The sequence below is a fragment of the Camelina sativa genome, chromosome 14 (genome assembly GCF_000633955.1).
Source record: "Camelina sativa cultivar DH55 chromosome 14, Cs, whole genome shotgun sequence".
Classification (NCBI taxonomy): domain Eukaryota; kingdom Viridiplantae; phylum Streptophyta; class Magnoliopsida; order Brassicales; family Brassicaceae; genus Camelina; species Camelina sativa.
In genome coordinates, this window is record NC_025698.1 from 18,040,819 (window position 1) to 18,063,361 (window position 22,543).

The following is a 22,543-nucleotide window of genomic DNA, read 5'->3' on the forward strand; positions in this document are numbered from 1 at the left end:
ACAGCGAAGGGAGAGAAGGCTATGGTCCACCCAAGATGACTTAGTCCTAATAAGCGGCTGGTTAAACACATCGAAGGATGCAGTAGTTGGGAATGGGCAAAAGGCAGGGTCCTTTTGGATCCGTATAGGAGACTACTACGAAACAAGTAGTCATGTCCGTGATGGTGCTCAGCCTAGGCGCCCTGACCATTGTAGACAAAGGTGGCAAAAAATCAGTAAGGAAGTGAGCAGGTTCTGTGGAGCTTTTGCAGAGGCAGAGAGTGAGAGAGCTAGTGGGATGAACGATCTAGATGTTTTACAAAATGCTCACCAAATCTACACTAACCTGTACAAGAAGAAGTTCGGTATGGAGTATGCTTGGAATGTTCTACGCTATGAACAGAAATAGACAAGTCTCGAANTTCCTTCTTAAGTGATCTATATTACATCCGAATCTTCTATCAATCTCTCACGTTGTTTTACTTCTCTTCTGTCATCCTTCTTGNGCACGAGAGCAGACCCACGGGCATCAAGGCAACGAAAAGAGTAAGGAACAAAGGCAAAGAGAAGGCTGGACCATATGCGGAGTTTAGTCACATGTGGGAGATAAAACAGAAGGATTTAAAGGGCATGAAACAACTCCAAAAGATTNATTGCTATGGAATCAAACAATACTCCTAACAATCAGTCTCAACCCTACTATGTAAACATTGGTTCCTCTCAAATTCTTTCTTTTAGTTCACAACCAAGTTCACAGCCGAGTCAACCTCCTAGTCAAACAGAAGAGACAACAGAACAGCGAAGGGAGAGAAGGCTATGGTCCACCCAAGATGACTTAGTCCTAATAAGCGGCTGGTTAAACACATCGAAGGATGCAGTAGTTGGGAATGGGCAAAAGGCAGGGTCCTTTTGGATCCGTATAGGAGACTACTACGAAACAAGTAGTCATGTCCGTGATGGTGCTCAGCCTAGGCGCCCTGACCATTGTAGACAAAGGTGGCAAAAAATCAGTAAGGAAGTGAGCAGGTTCTGTGGAGCTTTTGCAGAGGCAGAGAGTGAGAGAGCTAGTGGGATGAACGATCTAGATGTTTTACAAAATGCTCACCAAATCTACACTAACCTGTACAAGAAGAAGTTCGGTATGGAGTATGCTTGGAATGTTCTACGCTATGAACAGAAATGGACAAGTCTCGAGGCTATGAACCCCACTCCAAGGACAACCAGTTCTAACAAGAGGAAAGCTGATGAAGCTGCACCATCTACGGGTTCTGTCGTTGGTGAGCACGAGAGCAGACCCGCGGGCATCAAGGCAACGAAAAGAGTAAGGAACAAAGGCAAAGAGAAGACTGCACCATCTGCGGAGTTTAGTCACATGTGGGAGATAAAACAGAAGGATTTAGAGGGCATGAAACAACTCCAAAAGATGTCCATTCTTGACACTCTCATTGCCAAGAATGAAACCCTAGACGAAGATGAAAAAGCATTGAAGAAGAAGCTAATGGCGGAACTGTTTTAACTATGTATACAGATGTTTGTCCATCTTGTTTGTTGTCTAAGCGAATCTCGGATGTTTGAATCCATGTTAATATGCTATATGCTATATGCTATATGAACCTGTGAATCCATATCAATGTTAATATGCTATATGTGAATCCATGTTTTATATATGTTTTTCATGAACTTATATGTGTTTCGGTTTCAGGTTGAAGAAGTCATGGACCGTGAATATGACTATGGTATAAACAGCCCATTAGACTATAGTACTGAGTCAGAAGAGGAGGCTGAGACCTGTTACTATCCTCCGGAACCAGCTCCTGCGATTGGATTCACAAGCCTCCGGAACCAGGTCCGTGAAGCTCAACGACCAAATGATCCAGCTAAACTGAACCAGCTCAACGAACAAGTGATCCAGCTCAACGACAAAATGATCCAGCTCAAAGTAATTGTGATCCAGCTCAAGGATCAAGTGATCCAGCTCAAGGACCGAGTGATCCAGCTGACTGACCAAGTGAACCAGCTTAAGTAATGATCAACCCGTGATGTGTGGATGTTGTTGTTTGCTTTCGGATGTTGTTTGCTTTCGGATGTTGATGTTTGCTTTAGTATTACCAAACCCGTGATGTGTGGTGGTTGTTATTTGTTTGGATTTTTGTTTGGATTTTTTGTTTAAGCTAGTTTGATAGCTTTGTGAACCCGTGATGTTGCTATGTACTCGTGAATGAACCCGTGATGTTTGCTATGTCTTTGCCTTCTTTGGATTTTAGTTTGATCACTTGTATATATGAGATGAGAAACATTTGCTCCTTGCACCAACACAAACATTTGCTCCTTGCACGAAAACAAACATTTGCTTCTCTCTACAACAAAAATATTTCCTTCTATAACCAAAATAAAATATTTCATTCCTTCTCACCCAAAACAAATACTTCTTTCTCTTCTTCTTTGCTATGGCATCTTCTTCAAACAAATTTCACTACCATTATGATCCAAATAATGATAGTATGAACCAATTTTTTCAAGAACAATTTAATAATCAATTTGAAGCTGCTGAAGAGGAAATTTCGGAGGAACCATCTACACGTATTTATATCGATAGACAACGGGAAGAAGGCCACGAACGTTTGTGGAACGATTATTTTAGTGATAATCCGACTTACACGACGAGGCAATTTCGCCGACGGTTTCGCATGAACAAGTCATTGTTCTTGCGTATTGTGAATCGTCTCAGTGAAGAAGTTCCATATTTTAAACCAAAAAAGGATGCAACCTTCCGGAATGGTTTCTCACCGCTACAACAATGTACTGCAGCAATTCGACTACTAGCATATGGGATTGGGGCGGACTCGGTTGACGAATATTTACGTATCTCTGAATCGACTTCTCGTAAATGTTTGGAACATTTCGATGTCGGAATAGTTGACTTGTTTGGCACTGAATACCTACGCCGACCCACACAAGCGGATCTTCAAAGGCTACTCTTTTACGGAGAACTGCGGGGTTTTCCCGGGATGGTTGGAAGCATCGACTGTATGCATTGGAAGTGGAAAAATTGCCCAACAGCCTGGAAAGGAATGTATTCACGAGGCACCGGTAAACCAACAATTGTTTTGGAGGCGGTAGCTTCACAAGATCTCTGGATATGGCACGCATTTTTTGGAGCTCCAGGTACTTGTAACGATTTAAATGTTCTTGATCAATCACCAGTATTTAATGACATTATTTACGGTCGAGCTCCTGAAGTTACGTACTATGTCAACGGAAATGAGTATAATTTGGCTTACTATCTGACGGATGGTATTTACCCGGAATGGGCGACATTTGTTAAATCCATCCCACAACCACAACATCCGAAACATCGTTTGTTTGCAGAAAAACAAGAAGGTGCACGAAAAGATGTTGAGCGTGCATTTGGAGTCCTGCAATCTAGATTCGCCATGATTAAAAATCCATCTCTTTTATGGTCAAAGGGTAAGATTGCATATATTATGAGAGCATGTCTCATACTCCATAATATGATTGTCGAAGATGAACGAGATTCATACACGCTCTATGACGAACAAGAATTCCAACAAGAAGATGGAACCGGAATTACTCCAGATCTTTCGTTTTCAGTAAATATGCCTTCAAATCTTGAGGGTTTAGGTGATGGCCATACTATAATTCGTGATAGACAAGCACATCAGAAATTAACGGAGGATTTGATAGAGCATATATGGAATAAATTTGGAAATTAAACTATTTATTCATTAAATAAGATGTTTATCTGCTATAATTAATTAAGTAATATGTTTGTTTCTTTTTTTACATTTTATTTACAAGTTTATAAGTAAGCAATTTAAATGTTATTTTATAAGTTTTTATAATTTGTAAAATGTTTATGAATATTATATTATTAAATCTTATGATCTTAAACATGTTCTCCCAATAACTAGCTTTATAACAAAAGATCTTAACTACTGATCTTACATTATTTCACTATATCTTTATTCTAAGAACACCATAATTAGTTCTCCCATTTTTTTTACCTATGATCTTAACAACTGATCTAACATTATTTTCACTATATATTTAATCTAAGAACACAAAAAAAAGTTCTCCCATTAATGATGCCCTAATAGCATCACTAGGAAGAACTGATGCTAAATTATAATTTTTATATTATTTAAATAAGTAATTCAAATATTATCAGTTAAATTTTTGACGCAATTGACCCCTTTTTATAGAGTAACCTGGGGAGTTCCAAAACGCTTCATGTCTATGAAATTTTAGAACATATATTAGAAATAGAACTCAAGAAGAAAAAATAAATTATTGAATGAAAAACTACAAAGTAAGCAAGTTGCAATAGTAAAATTAGTGGATAATCTCGAATTCACTTCTCTAATACCATATAGGAACACGAGGAAAACCCTTAGGTTATTTACCAGTGGCCAAGGCAATGCTTGTCTATTCGATGTCTTGTTTTAAACTACCTCAGGGAGTTACATCTGAAATAGAATCTCTGCTAATGAGATTTTGGTGGGAAAAAAGTGAACAACATAAAGGTATTTCATGGGTTTCTTGGGAGAAGCTTCAATACTCTAAGAAATAAGGGAGCTTAGGATTTCGTAATCTGTCAAGATTTAATGATGCTCTTTTGGCAAAACAAGCTTGGTACCTTCTTCGTTACCGTGATACATTTTTTGCTCGCGTGATGAAAGCTCGATATTATCCTGATGATTCGATAATGGATGCAAAACCAAAGTGGTATCAATCTTATGGTTGGTCCTCAATCCTACAAGGACTCGAGATCATCAAAAAAGGTACACGTTATCAACTAGGCAATGGGGAATCAATAAATGTTTTGAAAGATAATGTTGTACCGAGTCACCCACCACGTCCGTTGAATATGGTTTCTCCAGACCAGAACATACATCTAAAGGATCTAATCTCTACTGTTGGTTCGTACCGACGGTGGGATGACCTTATGCTTTCTATCATTGATCCGGAAGATCGCAATATCCTCCAACAAATACATATACCACGACAGGTCCGTAATGACAATCTTATCTGGCATTACCATAGATCGGGTGAATACACTGTGAGTTCAGGATATTGGTTTTCTATGCATAACCAGACACATTTAGCACCTAGACCACCCCCTCCTCATGGTTCTTTGGCTATGAAATCCACAATTTGGAAATTACCTCTATTCCCAAAACTAAAACACTTCTTATGGCGAGTTCTCTCACGTGCTTTGGCCACCTTAACTAGATTAAACTCTAGAGGCATGAACTTAGACCCTCTTTGTCCATGTTGTGGTATAGCGGAGGAAACTATCAACCACTGCCTTTTTACTTGTCCAAGTTTGATTTCGACATGGAACCTTTTGACAATACCTCTAACAGTTTCTCAACTTTCTTCAAATAATGTTGAAAATAATTTGTCCAGTATTTTAGACTTGCAACATGATACATGGATCATGGCTGAAGAAAAACTTATACCTATATGGATGCTGTGGGAAATTTGGAGATCACGGAATAACTTGGTTTTCAACAACTATAGAAATAGCCCTTTATTGATTATGCAACAAGCTATGAGGGGGGGGTTAAGGAATGGTTAACAACGACCTCTAACCAAACTTTCGGTGCAAACAATGATGAGATAAGAGGAACTTCTATCTCGCCCTGGCCACGACCATTGTTCCCTTTCTTAAAATGTAACTACGATGCGAAGTTTGATATTCACACACATCAAACTAATGGCGGATGGATTATTAGAGACCACGACGGAAATACAAAGGTTTGGGGTTCATCTCGATTACATGACACAGGTTCACCTTTGGAAGCTGAAGGCTTAGCGTTACTTTCATCGATGCAACAAGCGTGGATTTGAGGATACACCAAAATAGTTTTCGAGGGAGATTGTCTAACACTCATAAACAATATCAACAACGGTGTTTCAGATGTGAACATTTCAGGAATCATCCAAATATCCAATTCTGGTCATCAAAATTTACAAATGTTACTTTTACCTACACAAGTAGACATAACAATCAAGCCGCTCATAATAACCTTGCACATTTTGGAAGTATAAACTGTCTCTTTTATTCTGATATAGAACTATTTGTATGAAACTTTTTTGCATTAATAAAATCTTATTTTGACCGAAAAAAAAAAAAAGAGATTTGAGGTCCTGCTTATTGAAGGTCGAGTCCAAGAATAGACTAATAAAAGAGACCAAACACTCCACTCTCTCTCTCCCCTCGCCGTTATCCAATCACACTCCTATTTTTTTTCACAGCAGTAAAAAAATAAAACACACAAAACAAAAGTGAAGTAAACTCGTTTCGAGTTTGGTTTTTCTCAACGAATCCTTACTTAATCACTCTAATCAAATACCATTAATTATCACCGATCTTCTGATTAATCACTCTTTAATCCTCTCTCTCTCTCTTTATTTCTCTCTCTTTCTTTTTCTTCCTTCCATAGAGAGCACCTTATGCTGATTCCTCTCTTTCTCCTCCTCAAATCGTAACCTCGATCCCTCCGATTCCTTTTCACAATTTATCCTTAAAGTTTCGATTTTTCATTTCTGGGTTTTTGCCTCTCTGATCATGGCGGTTGTTGAGACTGTAGCAGCTGATGCAGCAGGAGGAGTCGTGATCCAGCCGCCGTCTTCACCACCTTCTTCAATGACAAGTCAAGATTCCGGCGTTTCTTCCGATGATCAGAACCATCACTCCAGGATCGATCAAGTTCTCCGCCACGATCAAGTAGTAGTTGGTGGTGGTGGTGGTGGTGGTCTCTACAGCAAGATCGGGTCACACGTGGCGAGATCCGACGGCGTTGACGGTGGTGAGAGCTTCAATCGTGATATGAGAGAGCTTCAGGAGCTTTTCTCTAAGCTCAATCCCATGGCTGAAGAGTTCGTTCCTCCTTCTCTCAATAAACAAGGAGGTAACGGAGGACTTAACGGTGGTTTCTTCACCTCTGCTGGTTCCTTCTTCCGTAACAATGGCTTTGCCGGTGCTGCAAATGAAAACGGTGGTTTCCGACGGGTAAGAGTTCACCTGTTTGTGTCTAAATTTGTGTGAATTCACTGAATTGTGTTAGGAGTTTTTGTTAACTGATTGCTTTTTCAGAGGATAAGACACAATTGGGAAAGGGGTTGTGTTGTTTTGTTTAATCTAGGATTCATAGTTGTGATTAATTTGTGTTTGTGTGTGTGTGTGGGATGTAGAAGAAGAGCTTTGGTCAAGGGAAGCGAAGGATGAACGCTCGAACAAGCATGGCTCAGAGGGAAGATGTTATCCGTAGAACTGTCTATGTCTCTGATCTTGATCAACAGGTTTTAAAGCTTTAACCTTTACTCTCTTCTATGAATTTGCTCAAGACTTTTTGTTCTTGAATTTTTTGTTTGTCTTTTTTGGGTGTTGTAGGTCACTGAAGAGCAGCTTGCTGGTTTGTTTGTGAGTTGTGGACAGGTTGAAAATATCTTCTTGAAAGCTCTCTCATCTTTGTACCTTGCTTGTTGTGTTTTAACTGTGTTTTAGTTTTAGCAGGTTGTTGATTGCCGTATATGTGGTGACCCAAACTCGGTGCTTCGGTTCGCATTTATTGAGTTTACTGATGAAGGTAACTCTTTCCGTTACTTGTGTCTATTTTTGGAGTATCATCAGTGTACTACTACTACTACAGTGGTTAAGTGTCTTATGTTGGCAATGTTGGGGTTTTTGTTCTTCAGAGGGTGCGATGACTGCTCTGAATTTATCGGGGACTATGTTAGGATTCTATCCTGTGAAAGTTCTGCCATCCAAAACAGCTATTGCACCGGTTAACCCGACATTTTTGCCTAGGGTGAGGTTTTTTCTTCTACTATGCAAAAGTCTCTGACGATTTTGTTACTTGACAAAATGAGTTAGTCCTGTACTTTTTTGTTTTTGTTTGTTTGGTGTTATTATTGAAGACTGAAGATGAGCGTGAGATGTGCGCAAGAACTATCTACTGTACTAACATTGACAAGAAGGTGAGGCTCCCTTGAAACGTTTCTCTTCACTTTACCTTAACTGATGAAAAGTACCTCAGTTTTCACATTTGTAAAAATTGCTTACAGGTGACTCAATCTGATGTGAAGGTCTTTTTCGAATCGTTCTGCGGAGAGGTTAGCAAATCTTGTTGAGTTGCTAAACTAACTGCAAAGTTGTTTTTTGTTTTTGTTTTGTGCAATAGTGTACTAATTAGATGTTGTCATAATACAGGTTTACCGCCTGAGGTTGCTTGGAGATTATCAACACTCAACTCGTATTGCTTTTGTAGAGTTCGTAATGGTAATTGTCAAAATACACCTCCACGCCATTCTTGATCTCTTATGTCAAATTCTGAGTAATCAATCTATCGTTTATATCTTCACAGGCAGAAAGCGCAATAGCAGCTCTCAACTGCAGTGGAGTTGTTCTTGGTTCTTTACCGATAAGGTCAGAAAAAACAAAACAGATCTTTGCGTTAGAATACGCAGCTAAAAACAAATTCGTTGTTGTGATGGTTTTGTTTTGGTTTATACAGGGTGAGTCCTTCAAAGACGCCTGTTCGTCCCAGATCACCAAGGCATCCAATGCATTGATCTTATAGCTTTTACAAGGTTTTCTTTCACATATCTCGTGTCTCAATATATATATATATATGGCTGTCTCTTCTTAAAAAACAGCATACACAGTTATGTAAAGATGTTTGTCTGCATCTCTCATCTCTTCGTTGTTCGGAATGTAACTCTGGGATCTTGATGATGCTTCCTTCTTCCGTTGCCTTTTTTCTTCTTACCTGAGAATCTTTTGGGTAAAAAACCTCGTAGAGAGTTTTTAAATTTACTTTTTTTTTTTTGTGAGTAAAAGAGCTTACACATAGCACTTAAAAACACTCTATATCAAAAACTTAAAAAATTTTAACAGTTATTACAGTCAAAAAAATTGATTTATGACAAAAACCAAAAAAGAGTTAGAATCAAATTTGATGTTCGAACAGAAGCAGTTGTGTTGTGCTTGAAATATGTTGGGGATCAGACAAGTCAACTAAGTACAGCTGTTTTTTGTCAGTTCTTTTTTTTTTATCTTCTAAAAAGTCAACTTTTGTGAAATTCCGAGAAATAATATTAATTAATAAATAAATAAATTTGGTGGTTTTGTGGCGTCATTACAATACAAAAAAATGCGGTCTAGATACAACGGCTTTACTCAAGTGTTTGTGCATTTCGAGATTTTACTCTGTCCTTTCATTTTTTTGTTTTTTTTACGAAATTGATAAAACGAGAATTTATCTTTATGAGAATTTATTTTGGAATATACATCCAAGTTATTATTGAGATACAGTATGTAGATACAAATACAATCATACAAATCCTAACGTTTTAAATATGCATGGTCCGATTTCAACCCCTTTTTTTTTTTTTTTTTGTCATCTGAACTTTTTCATAGAAGAAGTGTTAAGCATACAAAAACGGCGGTTAACAACATAACCCTGGAAACTAAAACCAGTAGATAAAGGACCATCTTTGGAAACTAAACAGCGTTTCTGCCGGAATGAAAGCAAAATTCATACCATAACAGAGAAACAGAAACCACAACCACTACAACAAACCAAAACCTCATGGAGGGCGATCCAAACTAAGAGCAAAGAAAGACCTTGCAAATCGACCTGAGACAAGTCAAAGAAGACCAGCAGCTCTTACACGCGGACCCTCGTCAAACCCAGCTTCAGTCATCTACAGACCCAAAACTGGTAACCTCCTCGCAAGAGAAGAGTTGAAGGACTATTCCACTGCTATTGTCTAGAACTCAACTCCAAAACTCCAAGAAGCCACAAAGGAGAGCTAGTAGATGACTAGCAACAAAAAAACATCCGAATGACCAACACACGAAACGATACCGAGCTCGCAACGCCAACACTAACAAACCAGCAGACCCAAACTAGCAGAAGAACTAAGAACCAATTCAAACCCTTAACCAGAGAATGCAGATTTGCAAAGAAAATACAAACCACATCTCAAAGCAAATTAAAACCCTCGGTTGAAGCCATAAAGACACTAAAACCAACATAGCCTTGATGAAAAACCCGCAATCCAAAGAAGAGAGAGACGAGAGAGATACAATACCAGTCCGTGAAAATGACTTGCGATCGTCCCCTTCAAGCCACCAGCCACAAGAGCACCACCCGATCTGAGCCACGACCTAGACTAACCTGTTAACAAACGGATCTGTCTCTACCACAACCAAAACTCACCGTCGATGGCTTCTCCTCCTTCAATCGATCTTCGCTTCACATGGGAATCTGACAACAAGACTGCTTCATCAACGAAACAGAACAAAGAGAACAAAGACTAAAAGGCAAGACTAAGATCTACACCCTCCCACAGCTCCGGCATGGAGCCCGACAGCCGGGGAGGGCAAATCGGAAAACTCAAGTTTTTTTTTTCGCGGCTGCTGGAGTTGAGAGAAAAGATTAGGGCGACCTTTAGTCCGATTCCAACCCCACCAAACTCTATTCGTTTCGGACATGGTAAAATGTCCAAATCACCTAATTAAATTGTTCCGGTTCTGTATGTATTTGGGTAACCAAGTTTTTTTCCTTGTATAATCTTTTTTTTTCACTACACATTATTTTGATAAAAGAAATATCTACATTATTTAGTTGTTGAATGCAGCTAGTTAAGAATATGCATATAAATAAATTAAATAATTATATATATATATATATGCATATAAATTATGTTTGTGAATTTACTTTTAAAACCCTTTAATAATGGTAGTGACGTAAATCAACCCCGATATGTTGAGAATTTGTTAGAAATATCCTTTTGGGATACCCCTTTTCAAAAAGAGAAATTAGTCAATTATGCTATCAACAATGTCAATATTTCTCACCAATGCCATTTTCAACAAAACATTTTCTGAAATGCCATATGACCCACTTTTGGCTAACCTAAAATGACAAAATTGTCCTTAATTAAAGATTTCATTTGTTTCTCTCTTCTTCTCTCACTTCTCTCATTTCTCTCTATCTCTCTCTATCTCTATCTAATTCACTATTTTTGTTTTTCTCAAAACCTCTAAAACTTCATTCTCTTTCTCCTAACTTCCATCTCTCCAGATATCCAATTCTCTATTTCTCCAAATTTTCATCTCTCTTTCAAACCTCTATATGATTCACTTGTCCAAAATTTACGATTCAAAAAACATATTTGATGCATCTCCGGTGGACTAGATCCACAGTCTGGTGGACAAGACTTCTTTTGTCTCTCGATGGACCAGATCCGGTGGACTAGAGAACTGGTAAACCAAAATTTTCCATTTTACTAACAAATCTTGTTCATCCTTGAGATCTTCTGAAGCTGTGTCCACTAGAGAAATTAAAGTTATGGAGACAATAAATACTTTGGTTCTCGAATCTGGTCCACCAGAGGCACATCATTTTCAATGCATGTGTGGTTAACAGACTTGCAATAGACAAAAAGCACCGACGGACAAAATTAGGGTACACAAAGAATTTTGATATTGGATCTGATCCACTATATCTACAGACCTGTTGTGCGAACAGAATTGGGAGTGGACATAAAAAACCTATAGAGAAATTGAATCTGGTCTAACCAAAGTACAACAAGTTCAGTACATGTCTTAACAGACTTGTAGGGTAGACAAGTTATTTTGATAACTTTTGGACAATAATAGACATGTAAAGTCCAACCAAGCAGAACTAATCAGTTTGAGAGGTCGATGGACAAATTAAGGATGGACTAAATTTAACTAGGTGGATTTGGTCCACTGGAAAGTTATTTACCGAAGGGATATTTTCGTCTTTTTGCTATGTGGCATAATAATGAAAAGTGGCAGAATCAAAAAGAAAAGAAAAAAATGGCATTTTCTATAAGTTTTCTTTTAAAAGTGGCATTCTTGACTAAAATCCCTTTCAAAAATACTTTTTTTTGAACATTTTCAATTTTACCTTCTTTTACACAATTACAATATGTTAAATTAATTTTTAGAATTTTTTTAAGTTTGGATTCTCTATATTACATTTAGTATATAGTTTTGAGGGGTTAGAGTCTAGTATTTGAAGTTTAGTACTTAGAATTTAGTTGTTTTATACAAAAGGGTATTTTGAAAATAGATAACATGAAAGGGTATTTAAAAAAATTGAAATAGGAAAAGAGATATTTTTGAAAATCCTCCTAAAGGTTTGTCTTCTATTTCTATAATAGATTATTTTAAGAGACAGTGACAATCACACCTAATTTTCCAAGACTTACTTTCATCTACACCCACTTTCCAACCATGGTGTACTTTTGACAAGATTTTTGCAAGTTTGACATAAAATTCAGACAATTTTGCCCTTCTATCTCTTTTAGAGATATTATATGTTACTTTTGTGATAATTATTTAATGATCTACTCCTCTCTCTTTCTCTTTTTTTTTCATTCATTTATCTTTATTATTATTTATTTAGTTATTGTTAATAAATTTTGTATTTTTTTTTGCACGAAATATTATATTTGTATTTTTTCTACATTTTAAGATACATTTTTGCTATACTTTAGATGAATACGTTATATACTATCTAATTTTAGCTGAACATTTGTTTTATGATAATTGGATGGTAAATTGTAGATACTTACTTGATTAGACTATTAAATTCATAATTTGAAAAGGTAATGTGGTTGGTTGAATGTGGTTTTGTGGATGCACTTTTGTGGATGTCTTTCGCATGTGAAGTAACATGAATGACTTATGGTTTAGGGTTTAAGTTTTAGGGTTTAAGGTTTAGGTATTAGGGCTTATGTGAATGATGTGTCTATGTTTTGGGTTCAAGATTTAGGATTTAGCATTCAGAGTGTAAAGTTTAGTAATACCTATCAATTCGGGTGTCCATGACAACGAGTCCACATGGAAACATGTTTATTGATTGAGGTTATAGTGCAATTTTTTAGATAGAAAAGTATGTTTTGTAGATACCAATGTACACAGACCAAAGAACCATCATACAACATCCACACATTAAATCCATAGACAGCACGAGCTCGTTGCATCATGTTTTATGTTGGAACAGAAACATATACACACAAAATGGTTCATAAACAAGAAAAAAATATATAACACTGATTTATTTAAAACATTGGATATCAATCACGTGGATGAGTAGCTATGGATACTTATTTCATAATCTCATTCTAGATGAGGAGAAATCTGTCCAAGATAAATTAGCCATTTAGATATCTTTCCAAACGTTTTTGCATTATTTTCTTATCTAGAACTAGAAATATTAGAAGTGTCACTACAAGCATACTACAGATGCATGGTCATTAATCTCAAAGCCTATCCACCAAAAATACTACACATGCGTGGTTCATATCTACAGTTTCTCTTCACTACACATATCATACAACGTAATCAATATGGACATCGCTTGGTGGATGAGCTACCATGGATGATTGACATGGCTCTATTTTTTTTTAACTATGGATACCAGATATATGTTAAGATTTAAAAATGGAAGTTATTCTCAGTCATATTTAAATTATTAATTAATAAAATAAAATACTAATTTAGGGGGAATTAGAAATTATTAATTTGGCTATGAATACTAATTCAATTATATTTGATTTAGATTGGATTCATAATTTTTTTTTGTAAAAAAATTTGAAAAATACAAACAATGTCAATTTACAAGTTACATTTAAAATAATATAATTAAAGTGAAATAAAAAATAAATACTAAAAGAGAGAAATGAGAAGGAAAGAAAAAAGTAAGTTAAAATAAGATAAAAGGGGTATAGATCATTTTATATTGTAAAGTATACCAATAGCACAAAGTATGTGTAAGTGTTATTAGTTTGTAGAAAAGTGGGTGTAAATGCAATAATTTCTTATTTTAATTTGTAGATATTTTGAACTGCTTTTTTTTTGGGGCAAAATTTTGAGCTGATTTTTTTTTTTTTTTTGGCAAAATTTTGAACTGATTTTTTTTTTTTTTTGGCAAAATTTTAAACTGATTAAACTACAAAAATATCCAAAAAAAAACTAGAGAAAATAGCGTTATGTAAAAGACTCACAAGTCTTGGCTTCCTAACTCCCATAACAGACGCTCATATTAATTTGGCTACTCCTGTGGTTAGTTAGAAGATCCACGCAACATGTGTTGCTCCACTTACATAAACCTTCTTTTTTTCACTTACAAAGACCTTTTCTACTTCAATTTTTTTTAATTTCCTTCCTTATTATTTACATATGTCTTGGTTTAAGAGATTTTTAAGTTCTAAATACATTATTGAATTTAACCACTAGAATTTCGAATTTTGCTGAATACTATATGGCAAAGAGTTCTTAGCAAGTCCACCACATGTAAAGCATCCGAACCAAAATTTGAGTTTCCAATGTCGCCACACGCGGGTTTAAGGCTTTAAGCTATTGACGCACACTGCACACATATTACATATTATGGTCAATTTTCTAGCTACTTCTATCACCAGTCCAGACGCTGTCCATTTGTATGCATGATTGATGTGCTATTTAAAGCCATTTAATATCAAGTAAAGTAGTCCCCGCAGTAACCTACCACTTATTTTTCTCCACCATACATTACCAAATTTGTGATTATTTTGTTTTAGTTTTATATATAAAACTTATATTTAAAATTCATTGACGTTAGAAACACTAAATATTTGATAACAATGTACATAACATTGACGTGACGCTGTCTAAATCATGAACAATGGCAGTTTTTCAATGACGGCATTTAATGTTAAGGTTCACAGATCTTATGTGCAGATAAATAGTTTTAATTTTTGCATGACAAAAAATAATTAAGTTAGTTGGTTGGAACACAAATTAAAGATACCATCGGCTAAATCGGTCTTTAACTAGCCTATGGTTGAAATTGAGATAAACATTACAATAGTGTTATGTAAAGAGATTCATTGGTGATATCAATCTTCTTATCAAACCCACCTCTCTCGGGATTATTGACTCGATACATGTGACTGGACATCCTGGCTATATTTAGAAATATGTAAATCTCTGTTCTGTATAAATAAAGCTACATATTCATAAAAGAGATATCTAATAAAAAGAACATGGCGGAGACTCAAGGGAAGGTCATCACTTGCAAAGGTATAATAATTCAATTGCTCACCAGTCACCACCAGTGTGATAGTTTCTTATCATTATGATGATGATTATGGTTATAATGATAATTGTATTTTGATGCTTGTAGCTGCTGTTGCATGGGGTCCAAAAGAGCCGCTCGTCATACAAGAAATATGCGTCGATCCTCCTCAGAAAATGGAAGTCCGGCTTAAAATCCTTTACTCCTCTATTTGCCATACCGATCTAGGATTTTGGAACGGCACGGTACTCATGAACCTATATTCAAAGCAATACAAATCATGCATGCTTCTTGATTACCATTGTAATCTAATCAATATATCTTCTTTTTTTTTTGTGTGTAAAAGAACGAAGCTGAAAGAGCATTTCCAAGGATTCTTGGCCATGAAGCTGTCGGGTATATCATGATATCTAATTTTTTTAACAGCACACTTGTGACGCTAATTAAACATATTTTTTTGGGGAAATGTTTAATAGGATTGTGGAGAGTGTAGGAGAAGGAGTAAAAGATGTGAAAGAAGGAGACTATGTGATTCCGACTTTCAATGGAGAATGCGGTGAATGTAGAGTGTGTACGAAAGAAGAGAGTAATCTCTGTGAGAAATATCAGGTAGATCCAATGAAGAGAGTGATGGTGAATGATGGAGGAACGAGATTCTCAACCACCACAACCAAGGACGGTGGTTCGAGCCAGAGCCAACGCATTTATCACTTCCTTAACACCTCTACCTTCACTGAATACACCGTCTTGGACTCGGCATGCGTTGTCAAGATCAACCATAATGCTCCTCTCAAGCAAATGAGCCTCTTGAGCTGTGGTGTCTCCACTGGTTAGTTACTTAATTACTCCTATATAGAAATTGAATTCATGGATTTGTGTCCATATAGTCTTTACCATTAAAGGAATCTTGGTTAAAATGGGTATCTTATCTTTTGTTGGGAGCTAATATAGTGAGTTTTGGGGATAGCTAAGCTAGGGAACAAAGGAGGAAGGGACCTATACCTATCAATTGGACTACCCTGGTTTCCAAAACGCCATTTATTTATCTTTGTCTTTTTCAAATAAATTTGGATTTTAATGTTACTTATTCTCGTGGTCCGTTGACCACCTCTAGTTTATATATAAGTTTTATCTTTTTTTTTTTTCAAATGGTAAAAAAAAAAAAACAAATTATTAAGAAGCGTGAATTCACATGATGTGTTTGCTTGTTATAAATTTGACAAAAATAGGGGTGGGAGCAGCTTGGAACTCTGCAAAAGTGAAGGAAGGAACAACCACTGCTGTCTTTGGATTGGGTTCTGTTGGACTCGCTGTAAGATTATAATTAGCTAAAGTCATTCTTTTTTATATACAAAGTCAAAATGAAAGATATATATTTCATGAATGAGAAATGAAGGTGGCTGAAGGTGCAAGAGCAAGAGGAGCTTCTAGGATCATTGGTGTTGATGCTAACGCTTCCAAATTTGAGAAGAGTAACTTTTATTTTCATAAATCACCATCATACTATGTCATTCAATATTGTGTTCTTTTCATCCACGACCATATCCATAATACTATGAGTTACATTACTCTATAACTCAATTCGAGTATTGCAGGTAAACTGATGGGAGTAACAGACTTTGTAAACCCTAAGGACTTAACTAAACCAGTTCATCAGGTACTATATCAATTCCATAACACAAAAATATAACCAACAATTCTAAATTAACTTTGTATTAATTGATTTCAATTCATTAATAAAAAAGATGATACGAGAGATAACGGGAGGAGGCGTGGACTATAGCTTCGAATGCACAGGGAACGTTGATGTTCTTCGTGAAGCCTTTCTATCCACTCACGCCGTAAGTGCTTAATTAGTAACAATATGAATTGTGATTTTTTCTCTACGTGAGTTAATTTTTTGTTACTTGAGAAACAAGAAAAGATGAAAATTAATTCAAAACAATGATAGGGATGGGGATCGACGGTGCTCGTGGGGATCTATCCGACGCCAAGAACGTTGCCTCTTCACCCGATGGAGCTTTTCGAAGGCCGTAAAATCGCCGGTTCTGTTTTTGGCGGCTTCAAGCCCAAATCTCAACTTCCTAATTTTGCTCAACAATGCATGGAAGGGGTCTGAAATTTTTATATCTCTCCATTCAGTAATATTTTATTTTATTTTATATTATTTTAAAAAGGAATTAAATTTGTGTGTTTTGGTGAGATTAATTGGAATCTTTCGATATGTAGGTCGTGAAATTGGATCCTTTTATTACCAATGAGCTTCCATTTGAGAAGATCAACGATGCGTTTCAGCTGCTTCGTGATGGAAAATCTCTTCGATGTATTCTCCAGATCGCTAAATTTCTCAAGAGATGATTGACTCTACACATTCGTATAGTATTACTACGCGATATACATTGTATACCCAACAAACGCTTCATTTTACTGCATTACCCATTATTTTCTTACCTATATATTTGTATCAGCATTATCAAATAATGTGATTATCTTTTGCTGTTGATTTCAATTCAAATTCAGTTGATATAATTGATTATATTTTTATATGTTACGTAAATTCAAAAGTATCTGAGTTATGTATTATTTTATGGAAAATTAGCATTTAGATCTACTTTTCCTCAATCTTCTTTCACTTACACCAACTTTTTACTATTACTATATTTTTGCAACTTATTAGTTTAGGTGTCATTTTTTATTCCCAAAACTGCCCTGCAACTAATGTTTCAAACGTTTAACTCAGAAGTAGTAAGACAATTTATTTCGACCGTTAGATCGTAACTGGATATTTTGATCTGATGGCTGTAAATAATTGTGGTAGAAGCTTCCTTGCGGGCGACAAGTTGGATGTTTCTACTAAGTTACCATAAAGTGAGACAGTTTGTGGATAAGAAACTTGAAGCGGCTGTAGGGTTTTGGGAGACATGGCTGCGCAGGTATGTGTTAGGTTTTCGTGTGGATAGGCTTTATCTTGATTTATTTTACTTGTTATTTGTGGATGGGTGAGTAATCGAAAATTCTGAAACCAAATGCAGGATGATATCCCTAGTTATTGGGTTGTAATTTCCGGCCATTGGAATTGCACTGGGGATGGCGTTTGGGGGTTTCAGGTGGACAATAAGCTATTGTCGCGTGTAGTTCCTTTGACGGCGTCGACGAGTTTATTGGAATTGGAAGGTTCGGTGGTGGCTGAATTCGGTTTGTTGGAGAAGAAGGCGATACTGAGTTATTGCATCCCTACATTTATGCAATTGATGACAGGGGTGAGGACGCCCCCAGTTATTGTGACTACTAATGTCAGACTGGAGTACTATATAGGGATGTTGTGTTTGAACCGAGGGTTGAATTTGTTTGTTACGTTTGAAGAGGTAAGGAAAAGAGCTAATCATCAGGGGTTGATGGATTCCAGAGAGGCAAGGCACAAAAAGCAGAGCTGTGGTTCGTCATCTGGTCTTAGTAATAGTGTAAGTGAAGAGGTGTTTTTGGGAGAAGCATGTACGGCAGGTTATAAGACAGTTTTTATTGAGACAACACAAGTTGATGATGATTACATGGCTGAAGTTGCAGAAATAGAGGGAAAGATGATGGGCGATAGGCTTAAGGTAGGTGATCTAGAGGTTGATGAGAAGAGTTCAGACGTAAGGAGTGATTCAGAAGGTTATGTAGTTCCGGATAGTTTTGAAGATGTTGGGGAGGAAGAAGAAAGTGAAGTGACAGAGGTAACCGTTACCCCAAAGGACTATGATAAAGAGTTTTGGGGAAATTTCATTGGTGATCAGTTTGGGCGAGTAAATGTTGTGGAGGTTATGTGTAATACGTTTTCTTGCTTTGACGGTGTTAGTTAATGGGGCAATTCCTTTAAAAGAAGAAGAGAAAGCGAAGACAAGTGTGGATGTGAGACCTGAAGAAGCAATTGTGGGTGTGAGAGCTGTAGACGCTGAACATGCTGGGTTGTCTACATGGTCAAATGATTGTGTACAGAGAAATGTCCCCGCCGTGGATAGTAGGAAGCTAGAAGATATTGATGATGAGGAGTTTGATATCCCTCCTCTGTTTGACGACACAGAGTATGACAGGGAAGAGATCCCAGATCTTGACTTTAAGGATGATGGAAAAGGAATTTGTAAAGGAAAGTTGTTTGCAAACAAAGAGGATTGCCAGATTGCTCTAGCGATATATGCTATTAAGAACATGTTTCATTTTAAGCAAACGACAACCAAAAAGGATTCGTTTGTATTGAGTTGTTCAGGTGAGAGTTGTGATTGGAGGGTTCTAGCATGTGAAATGAAGGAGTCAGGATACTATGAGATTAGGAAAGCAAATCTTGAACACAAATGCCCAATAGAGACGAGGAAAAACTATTTGAAGAAAGCCACCTCAAGGGTAATTGTTGCTGTCTTTAAGGCGAAGTACATTAATCCGACTAAAGGGCTAGCCCCATTGGATCTGCAGCAAATGGTTCTTGAGGATCTTAGGGTGGCTGCATCATATAGCAAGTGTTGGAGGGCGAAGGGGAAGGCTTTGGATGGAATGTTTGGGTCGGATGATGAGTCTTTTGAGGATCTGCTTGCATATTTGCATGTCTTAAAAGAAGTTAATCCATGGACAGTTATGATTTAAAAACAGAAGTCTTAGAAGATAGGAGAGAAAGGTTTTTGTATATATTTTTGGCATTCGGGACATCAATTGAACATTTTCAGAGGTTGAGGCGTGTTATTGTTTTGGATGATACTCATCTGAGCGAGAAGTATAATGGAGTGCTTCTTACAACTAGTGGGCAAGATGCAAATTTCCAGGTTTTCCCTCTGGCTTTCGCAGTTGTAGACAGTGAGAATGATGATGCTTGGACATGGTTCTTTGAGAAGTTAGAGAGAATAATTGCGGACAGCAAAACCTTAACAATTATTTCAGATAGACACGGATTAATCTACACTGCAAAGAAAATAGCTTATCCGTTGGCACATCATGGAGCGTGCATTGTTCATCTTGCTAGGAATGTGAATTCCCGGTTTCATAACAAAGGGCTTGCGAAACTAGTGATGAAAGCGGCATTTGCGTATAAGGTAACAGCCTATCAAGAGACATATAGGCAAATAAAAGCAAAGAACAGCAACTGTGCAGTGTACTTGGATAAAATAGGTGCCGGTCATTGGAGCAGGGCATATTTCCAAGGAAATCGTTCCAATTTGATGACGTCAAACATTGCGGAGTCGTTGAAAAAAGTTTTAGGTAAGGGGCGATCGTCACACATTATTGAACTACTCAAGTTCATTTGTGTTATGTTGACAAGGTGTTTTAGTGCGAGGCGGAAGAAGGTTGTGAAACATAAAGGATTAACCATTCCTGAGGTTGATAAACAGATGCAGAAAAATTTGTTGGTCGTTAGTGGGAGCAGAGTTGGGACTATTTCAAGTTGGAGTTATGAAGTTGTTGGTTTGCTAAACAGAAAACACCATGTGTTGCTTGATATGAAACAATGTTCATGCAAACAGTATGATCGAGTTAAAATACCATGTGGACACGCATTGTTGGCAGCAAATACACAGGGGATACCATATGGTACGTTGGTTGGAGATTTTTATAAGAAAGAGTTTTGGAGAGCTACTTATGAAGGAGTAATAAATCCAGAGCTTAGTGATGTTGACATACCATTCAAAATTCAGAACCGTGTGTTGTACCCTCCAAAGGCTTGAAGGCCATCTGGACGCCCAAAGGAGTCAAGGATCTCGTCGATTGGAGAATTTCCTGTAAGTTTAGGTTTTTAGAAGTTACCTACATAATTGTATGTGATAGTGTAAGTTAGACGAGATGATGTTTTGTCTTGTTTAAATATGCAGAAAAATGGTGCGGCAAAAGGGAAAGTGAATAGGTGTGGGAGATGCAAACAGACTGGGCATAACCGAGCTAGTTGCACGAACCCTTTGCCATGAGGTCGAGGTGTGGTGTAGTGTGGAGACCCTTAAGTTAGTTTTTGTTTTTTTTTTGTGGTGGTCTATAGTGGATACACCAAATCAACCATTTATAGGGTTGTTACGGTTAGTAATGTTTTTGGGGTCATTGAAATGATGTATCCATGGTTGGTTAGGCTTGTGGATATCCTCGTGGTAATGGTGATAATTTTTTTGGGGGGTTTTGTACTCGATCACCGTCGGAGGGGTTATATTTTGTTTATGGGGTAACTGATAATTAAATGCATCAACATCATAATGTGATGAATGTTTTGGATTTTATTTATGAACTCTTAAATTGTGTCATGATAATGGTCGATCATGTGTTGGCTATAGAAGTATAAAGATCCATTTGGTCAACCTCTGAAACATACATATCCAATTGGGCAACCTCTAAAGTGTACATATCCATGTAGTAACAGGAACGTGGATTTGGCTTGTAAACATGTCTTTGGGTAGTAACCAATAATTAAATCCAGTCAAGTATACATATCCATGTAGACGGACACTTTTGGAAGAATTAATCATAAACGTGACTTGGTAATGGTTCTTATTATAATTTTGATGTTCCTAACGTATTTTTGAAAATTGTTTAAGAAATATACCAAACATATATATAACCCTAACGGTTATTGCACACAGATGAATGACCCAAATACCCCAAAAACCTAAGCTGAAAAACTAAACCGTAAACCCTAAACCCTAATCCATAATCCGGAAACCTTAGACCCTAAAACTGAAACCCTATACCCTAGCCCCTTAACCCTAATGGTATAGAGACATCATAATTATTGGTAATAAGTTACAATTTTACATAACAAATTACAACCGGAAGTACTAAACCCCGAGACATAAAGCCAGAAGTGAAACTAACCACTAAACACTAACCCTAAACCTAAACCCTAAACCGTAAACCCTAAACCCTAAACCCCAAAAACCTAACCCTAGAGACATTATGCCATAAGTGAAACTAACCCCTAAACACTAAACCCGAAAAACCTATCCGTAAACCATAAAACTAAACACTAAACCTAAACCCTCCACACTAAACTCTAAAACCTAAACACTTAAGCCTAAATAAAGAAGTGGTAAACCTTGAGACAATTAGTATGAAAGTAATGCTAGGAGGAGGAAACTTGAGAGTTTTAGATTGAGACAGTGTTTTGTTTGATTTGTATGGAGAAAGTATTGGACAAAGGCAATGTCTTTGTTAGATTTGTGAATTAGTGTTGAAAATAAGGATTGGATGTATCCACAAGCAAACATGGCATGGATACCCTGGACGTTGAAAACCCGGGAACATACAGTATTAATGGATGTATTTAGTATCCAGGGGAAACCATTGCGTGGATACCCTGGCACGGTGGATAATTTGGCGAGGACTACCTTATTGTTATGAACAAATATTATTTACGAATTTGAAACGTTGAATACTATAGTAAAATATTGGTAAAATATTTAGTATCGACAGAACACCATTGCGTGGATACC

General features: G+C 36.9%; 4 protein-coding genes across 5 annotated transcripts; all 4 read left to right on the forward strand.

Annotated features, from left to right (window-relative positions):
• Positions 638-1,495, forward strand: LOC104743731 (glutathione S-transferase T3-like). Its single transcript, XM_010464779.1, has one exon. It carries the CDS (start codon positions 638-640, stop codon positions 1,493-1,495), a length of 858 nt encoding a protein of 285 aa, XP_010463081.1.
• On the forward strand, positions 2,427-3,515 carry LOC104743732 (putative nuclease HARBI1; the record flags this gene model as incomplete). The annotated part of the gene is made up of 1 exon (XM_010464780.1): positions 2,427-3,515. A coding segment is annotated over exon 1 (1,089 nt), but the record flags the coding sequence as incomplete, so codon positions are not given.
• On the forward strand, positions 6,375-8,820 carry LOC104741869 (polyadenylate-binding protein-interacting protein 11-like). The gene is made up of 10 exons (XM_010462791.2): positions 6,375-7,018; positions 7,201-7,308; positions 7,400-7,444; positions 7,523-7,595; positions 7,705-7,817; positions 7,927-7,986; positions 8,074-8,121; positions 8,219-8,287; positions 8,373-8,434; positions 8,523-8,820. The coding sequence occupies exons 1-10, from the start codon at positions 6,575-6,577 to the stop codon at positions 8,578-8,580; spliced, it is 1,080 nt and encodes a 359-aa protein (XP_010461093.1). The 5' UTR covers positions 6,375-6,574; the 3' UTR covers positions 8,581-8,820.
• LOC104741870 (alcohol dehydrogenase-like 3) lies at positions 14,831-17,610 on the forward strand. 2 transcript variants are annotated; one of them, XM_010462792.2, is made up of 10 exons: positions 14,831-15,112; positions 15,216-15,352; positions 15,454-15,503; positions 15,584-15,936; positions 16,337-16,419; positions 16,504-16,579; positions 16,703-16,764; positions 16,853-16,948; positions 17,059-17,220; positions 17,337-17,610. In XM_010462792.2, exons 1-10 carry the CDS (start codon positions 15,076-15,078, stop codon positions 17,463-17,465), a joined length of 1,185 nt encoding a protein of 394 aa, XP_010461094.1. In that variant the 5' UTR covers positions 14,831-15,075; the 3' UTR covers positions 17,466-17,610. The 2 variants fall into 2 exon arrangements, with proteins under 2 accessions (XP_010461094.1, XP_010461095.1); XM_010462793.2 differs by having other exon boundaries at positions 17,059-17,248; positions 17,337-17,427.

Bases quoted from the DNA above. Each gene is read 5' to 3' on its own strand.
- LOC104743731 (XM_010464779.1), top strand. From the start codon at position 638: ATGGAATCAAACAATACTCCTAACAATCAGTCTCAACCCTACTATGTA.
- LOC104741869 (XM_010462791.2), top strand. From the start codon at position 6,575: ATGGCGGTTGTTGAGACTGTAGCAGCTGATGCAGCAGGAGGAGTCGTG. The intron at 7,987-8,073 runs GTGAGGCTCCCT...AATTGCTTACAG, and splicing joins GTACTAACATTGACAAGAAG to GTGACTCAATCTGATGTGAA. The intron at 8,122-8,218 runs GTTAGCAAATCT...GTCATAATACAG, and splicing joins TCGAATCGTTCTGCGGAGAG to GTTTACCGCCTGAGGTTGCT.
- LOC104741870 (XM_010462792.2), top strand. From the start codon at position 15,076: ATGGCGGAGACTCAAGGGAAGGTCATCACTTGCAAAG. The intron at 15,353-15,453 runs GTACTCATGAAC...TGTGTGTAAAAG, and splicing joins TAGGATTTTGGAACGGCACG to AACGAAGCTGAAAGAGCATT. The intron at 17,221-17,336 runs GTCTGAAATTTT...TTCGATATGTAG, and splicing joins CTCAACAATGCATGGAAGGG to GTCGTGAAATTGGATCCTTT.